This window comes from Rhipicephalus microplus, unplaced genomic scaffold (assembly GCF_043290135.1).
Source record: "Rhipicephalus microplus isolate Deutch F79 unplaced genomic scaffold, USDA_Rmic scaffold_53, whole genome shotgun sequence".
NCBI lineage: Eukaryota > Metazoa > Arthropoda > Arachnida > Ixodida > Ixodidae > Rhipicephalus > Rhipicephalus microplus.
In genome coordinates, this window is record NW_027464626.1 from 1,705,939 (window position 1) to 1,712,298 (window position 6,360).

General features: G+C 43.2%; 1 protein-coding gene across 1 annotated transcript; it reads left to right on the top strand.

Annotated features, from left to right (window-relative positions):
• Positions 1-4,120: 4,120 nt before the first annotated feature.
• On the top strand, positions 4,121-5,007 carry LOC119169275 (uncharacterized). Its single transcript, XM_075884903.1, has 3 exons — positions 4,121-4,329; positions 4,461-4,668; positions 4,800-5,007. Exons 1-3 carry the CDS (start codon positions 4,208-4,210, stop codon positions 4,854-4,856), a joined length of 387 nt encoding a protein of 128 aa, XP_075741018.1. The 5' UTR covers positions 4,121-4,207; the 3' UTR covers positions 4,857-5,007.
• Positions 5,008-6,360: the final 1,353 nt, after the last annotated feature.

Below are 6,360 nucleotides of genomic sequence, written 5' to 3' on the forward strand. Positions count from 1 at the left end.
ACCAAAATGAATAACACAGCAATCAAAACACTGGACTGTCCTGGAAGAATTACAAGATTTTATCATTGGATGCACTGCCAAAAGAGATATAATGAAAAAAAAAAAAATAATGTACAAAAAGTAGCCACTCGCAAAACTAGAATACGAGAAGCATAAAAAAAAAAAAAAAAAAAAAAAAAAAAAATTAAAGGTATGAAAACAAACACTGAACGATGTTAACTCGAAATGAAACTTTGAAGTGCGATTTTGAAATTATTGGTGTTAGTTATGCTTGTGAGTGATGCAGGCAGATTGTTCCAGTCTCTGGTCGTTGTGGGGAGAAATGAGTGTGAAAAGCCGACGGTGTTGCTGTGTGGAATGTTTACCTTTTGGCGATGGTCGATGCGGGATGAAATGTACGGCGGTGGCTGAAGAAGCATAGAATGTAAATATGAATTGTGGTAGTAGATTTTATGGAAAAGATAGAGTCGAGATAGTTTTCGGCGATGTGATAGCAATGGAAGGTGTAGAATGTCTTTCATGTTAGTAACACTCGCAGTTCTTTGGTAATTGTTTAAAATGAAGCGGACTGAGCGATTTTGTATTTTTTCTAGTAATTTTATGTGGTTCTGATATCCGGTGTCCCATACTGACGATGCATACTCAAGCTTCGGACGAATGAAAGTTGTGTACAGTAGTAGTTTTAATGAAGATGGCGCTTGAGGAAACTTCCGGCGAAAATATCCTAATGTGCTAGTGGCCTTGGTGGCTATGTAATCAATATGAGTTTTCCATGAAAGGTTATTGGTAATATGGACACCCAAGTATTTGTACGATGTTACGCATTCTAGTGGGATGTTATTAAGTGTGTAAGTAGGGGAAGTCACTTCAGCACTGGAAATCCTCATACTTTTGCATTTTCTAACGTTTAATTCCATACGCCATAATTGACACCATTTAGTTATGTTATTAAGATCTTCCTGAATTAGTGAAATGTCTGCGGCATCCGTCACCTTTCTATACAAGACGCAGTCATCTGCAAACAGGCATATTTTCGAAGAGACATTAGTAGGCAAATCATTAATATAGATTAGGAATAGTAAGGGACCAAGCACAGACCCTTGCGGGACACCAGAATCAACAGGAATCAATGAGGAGTTAACGTCGTTAGCGGCTACAAACTGAACACGTGATGTTAGAAAGGCGCGAATCCAATTAATTACAGCTGTGTCGATGTTTAGAACGCTTAGTTTATGAAGTAGCAGTGCATGGTTCACTTTGTCGAATGCTTTAGAGAAGTCGAGAAATATACAATCTGTTAAAAAACCGCCATCTAGATTAGAGTGGAGAAAATGAGTGAAGGCTATGAGCTGAGTGTCACAGGAAAAGTTTTTGCGAAATCCATGCTGCGAAGCTGTGAAGAAGTTGTTATGTTCGAGAAAATTAACCAGATGTGTGTAAATTATATGCTCCATAATTTTGCAAGGCACTGATGTAAGAGAAATCGGTCTATAATTTTGTGGGTCATGGGATGGTCCTGATTTGTAAATAGGGATGACTCTGCCAGTTTTCCAGTCAAACGGTAAGGTACCCGAGTTGTAAGATTGCGAGTAAATATGTTCTAGTATGATTGAGCAATATTCAGCAGTGTTTTTTAAAAAGATTGCATTGATTTCGTCTACCCCGCATGATGCTTTAGATTTTAGTTTCTGAATGATGCTTTTGATACCAGTGGAGTTGAAGATTATGGGATGCATTGAGTGGTATTGAGTAGGATGGATCTCAGGCATCGGACCGGGAAGGTTAGGTGATGAGAATGACGAAGCGAAAGTTTCATTGAGCAGAGTAGAACACATATGCTCCGGTACAGGGCCCCCAGAACTTGTCAGCAGTGATATACCATTTTTATGAGCATTTCCCCGGATAATCTCCCAAAAGCGTTTTGGGTTAGCCTGTATTAAGTTTGGAAGCGTGGATTTAAGGAAGGAGATTTTGGCTGATTTTAGTGCTATGAGATATGAGCTTGCAGCGTTTTTGTATGTTAGCCAATGAGACGGTGTTGAGTGAAGTTTAGCTGTGCGGAATAAACGTTTTTTCTTATTGGATAATCGATTCAAATATGTACTATACCATGGTGATTTATTGTTAGCGTAAACAGTCCGAAGAGGGACATATTTGGTTATTAGCTCACCGATTTTATTTTTTAAAATGAACCAGTTAGTTTCGACGGAGCGTTCTAGGTAACTAGGTAAAAAAGTGGCCAGAAACAGGCACAGTTCATTGTTGATGGCCTCATAATTAGCTTTTTTATAATTTCGAATCTTTTTCCGCTGTCGCTTTATCTTTTGATGAGGTGTTGTAATCGTGAAGAGCAGGATGTCGTGATCGCTCAGCCCTGGCATGTGTGTTACTGTAGAAACTTTATCAGTTGATGTCGTTAGAATCAGATCAAGGAGTGATGATTTGTTTTTTGTTACACGTGTTGGAAGTTTGACTATCTGGGATAAGCCGAAGTCAGAGCAAACTGAAACGAACCGATTGGCTTCAGCCGTTGAGGGGTTAGAAAAAGGGATCGAATGAGACCAGATGATGTCAGGAAAATTAAAATCACCCAAGAGTATAATTTGAACTCCCGGGAAACGCATGGTAACCGCATTTAAACTGTCGTGAATGTCATCACAAAAAGATGAGTCACTTGATGGGGATCTGTAGCAGACACCTAATAATATTTTCTTAAAACTAATTGTTAGGCAACACCAAATAAGCTCTAAATTCGAGTTGATTGGCACAAGAGAACAATTTATGGATTCTTTAACAGCGAGCAAGACGCCACCACCAATCCTACCAGTTCTGTCACTTCGGTAAACAGTATAACGGTTTGCACACTCAAAGAGTTCGGGGTTTGTTATTTTGCTACTTAGCCAGGTTTCTGTCAGTGCAATAATGTCGGCGTTACAGTCATCAATAATACCACAGAATTCATCTTTCTTGGGAAAATAACTACGAATGTTGGTAAAAAGGACTGAACACTTGCACTCGTTTATGGCTCCTCCCCTCAGATGTCCCTAACTCGGCGGTAACCTACGACCTGAGCGAAGAGTTCTGCTACGTTCATGCTCGTGTGTGGGTTTTTTTCTGTGTATTTCGAAAATGCAGTTCTTCGCTTCGTCGTATCCGTAAGATTTGCCATCGAATGTCAGCGTTTTATACCGAAGTTTGAAGGACGTGGTCTTTGATTTACCGTATTCTATTAGTTTTTTTCTTATGTTGCGCGTTGTTTGACAAAAATCTTCGCTCATTGCTATGTCAGTGCTCTTTAGCAAACCTCGTTTTGAAAAAACCAGCTCTCTCTTTTTAAATGTTTCAAATTTCGTTATAAGTGGTCGAGCTTTCGCTGAATCATAGCGTCCTATTCTGTGAGCGCGGCATATATCAGAACTTGTGACATCAATTTGGATAGTATTAGTCAGGAGGTTGATGATCTTTTTTTCCGATTCCGAAGAAGTTTCATCTGCGGCATCTGGAATTCCATAAAAGACAAGATTGTTTCTCCGCGATCGATCCTCTGCGTCATCAAGACGCGAATGCATATTACTAGTGTCTTTTTCAAGGCGCTCAACAGTGGTGCGTAGTTCTTTCATTTCATGCTGCCAGTGCTCGATAACGGAGGTTTGGTTTTCAACTTTCGCCAGTCTGTCCTTTATTTCGTTTATTGATTCTGAAACTGACTGTTGTTGTTCTTTTAACACAGATACGGTGTCCAATATTGTTGTTTGCGCTGATTCCATTCTTTTTGTACGTTCGTTCAAATCCTTCATCGTTTTCACTAGTTCTGCTAAGTTGTCAGGACCTGGGTTGCTTTCTACATCCCCACAAAGAAGTAGTAGCAAAGAACAAAAAGGCAAGAGAACGGCTTGTGGGCACGGAAGCACAACAATAAAGGGTTCATCAGATCGGAAGCTACGACAAGGCAGTTTAGAAAGATAACTAACCTGCAAGACGAAAAGACAGGTGCGTAAGCCTTTGGCTGTTCTTTCCATCGCGCTTCCGTGCCCACTGCAGTGATAGTGCTCGATGCTGGGTCTTATCCTATCCGGACGAGATGACGTTGATGTCGCAGCTGCGCACTGGTGATGCTGCAGGTGGCGCTCGACGATGTTGGTCAGGTCCCAGCAAGCTGTTTCTGGCAGGTCTGGTGAAGGGGCAACAGCACAGATTCCGTCCGATAATGGAAGATCCGGGGAAGGGGCGGCTTCACGAATTCCGTCCGAGAGCGCGAAGCTTTCCCGTAGACCAGCCACTGGTACGCCGGCCGCGAAAACAGCGACGTACTGCAAGACGAAAAGACAGGTGCGTAAGCCTTTGGCTGTTCTTTCCATCGCGCTTCCGTGCCCACTGCAGTGATAGTGCTCGATGCTGGGTCTTATCCTATCCGGACGAGATGACGTTGATGTCGCAGCTGCGCACTGGTGGTGCTGCAGGTGGCGCTCGACGATGTTGGTCAGGTCCCAGCAAGCTGTTTCTGGCAGGTCTGGTGAAGGGGCAACAGCACAGATTCCGTCCGATAATGGAAGATCCGGGGAAGGGGCGGCTTCACGAATTCCGTCCGAGAGCGCGAAGCTTTCCCGTAGACCAGCCACTGGTACGCCGGCCGCGAAAACAGCGACGTACTGCAAGACGAAAAGACAGGTGCGTAAGCCTTTGGCTGTTCTTTCCATCGCGCTTCCGTGCCCACTGCAGTGATAGTGCTCGATGCTGGGTCTTATCCTATCCGGACGAGATGACGTTGATGTCGCAGCTGCGCACTGGTGGTGCTGCAGGTGGCGCTCGACGATGTTGGTCAGGTCCCAGCAAGCTGTTTCTGGCAGGTCTGGTGAAGGGGCAACAGCACAGATTCCGTCCGATAATGGAAGATCCGGGGAAGGGGCGGCTTCACGAATTCCGTCCGAGAGCGCGAAGCTTTCCCGTAGACCAGCCACTGGTACGCCGGCCGCGAAAACAGCGACGTACTGCAAGACGAAAAGACAGGTGCGTAAGCCTTTGGCTGTTCTTTCCATCGCGCTTCCGTGCCCACTACACAGTTGTGTAGTTTCCAGTAGAGTTTCGAATTTTGAAGCTTCTAGTTGTTGAGTTTCTAGTTTGAAGCCTCTAGTTGTAGATTCTCTAGTTGTGGAGTCTCTAGTTTTGGATTTTCTAGTTGAAGAGTTTTAGTTGTGGAGTGTCTAGTTGTGGAGTTTCCAGTTGTGGAGTTTTTAGTTGTAGAGTTTTGAGTTTTGGAGTTTCTAGTTGTGGAGTTTCTAGTTGTGGAGTTTCTAGTTGCGGAATCTCTAGCTGTGGATTTTCTAGTTGCGTAACTTAAGGTTGTGAGGTTTCAAGTTGTGGAGTTTCTAGTTGTGGAGTTTCTAGTTGTGGAGTCTCTAGTTGTGTAGTTTCTAGCTGCGGAGTTTCGAGCTGCGGAGTTTCAAGTTGTGGAGTTTTTAGTTGTGAAGTTTCTAGTTGTGGAGTTTCTGGTTGTGGAGTTTCTAATTGTGGAGTTTCCAGTTGTGGAGTTTTGAGTTGTGGTGTTTCTAGTTGTGGAGTCTCAACTTGTGGAGTTTAAAGCTGTGCAGTTTCAAGTTGTGGAGTCTCTTGTTGAGGAGTTTCTAGTTGCGGAGTATCTAGTTGTGGAGTTTCCAGTTGTGGAGTTTCTAGTTGTGGAGTTTCTAGTTGCGGAGTCTCTAGTTGTGGAGTTTCAAGTTGTGGATTCTAGTTGCGGAGTCTCTAGTTGTGGAGTTTCTAGTTGTGGAGTTTCCAGTTGCGGAGTATCTAGTTGTGAAGTTTCCAGTTGCGGAGTCTCTAGTTGTGGAGTTTCAAGTTGTGGAGTCTAGTGATGGAGTTTCAAGCTGTGGAGTTTCCAGTTGTGGAGTATCTAGTTGTGGGGTTTCCAGTTGTGAAGTTTCAAGTTGCGGAGTCTCAAGTTGTGGAGTTTCCAGTTGTGGAGTTTTTAGTTGTGAAATTTCTAGTTGTTGAGTTTCTAGTTGTGAAGTCTCTAGTTTTGCAGTTTGTAGTTGTGGAGTTTCTAGATATGGAATTTCTAGTTGCCGAGTCTATATTTGTGGAGTTTGTAGTTGTGGAGTTTCTAGTTGCGGAGTTTCTAGATGTGGAGTCTCTCGTTGCGGAGTTTCTAGTTGTGGAGTTTCTAGTTGTGAAGTTTCTGGTTGTGGAGTTTCTAGTTGTGGAGTTTGAAGTTGTGGAGTTTCCCGTTGTGGAGTCTCTAGTTGCGGAGTTTCTAGTTGTGAAGTTTCTAGTTGTGAAGTTTCTAGTTTTGGAGTTTCTAGTTGTGGAGTTTCTAGTTGTAGAGTCTCCTGTTGCGGAGTTTCTAGTTGCGGAGTTTCTAGTTGG

What these genes read in the sequence shown, in the direction of transcription:
- LOC119169275 (XM_075884903.1), top strand. Translation starts at nt 4,208, where the DNA reads ATGGAAGATCCGGGGAAGGGGCGGCTTCACGAATTCCGTCCGAGAGCG. An exon ending in ACTGCAAGACGAAAAGACAG is followed by an intron (nt 4,330 to 4,460) that starts GTGCGTAAGCCT and finishes GTGGTGCTGCAG; the next exon opens with GTGGCGCTCGACGATGTTGG. An exon ending in ACTGCAAGACGAAAAGACAG is followed by an intron (nt 4,669 to 4,799) that starts GTGCGTAAGCCT and finishes GTGGTGCTGCAG; the next exon opens with GTGGCGCTCGACGATGTTGG.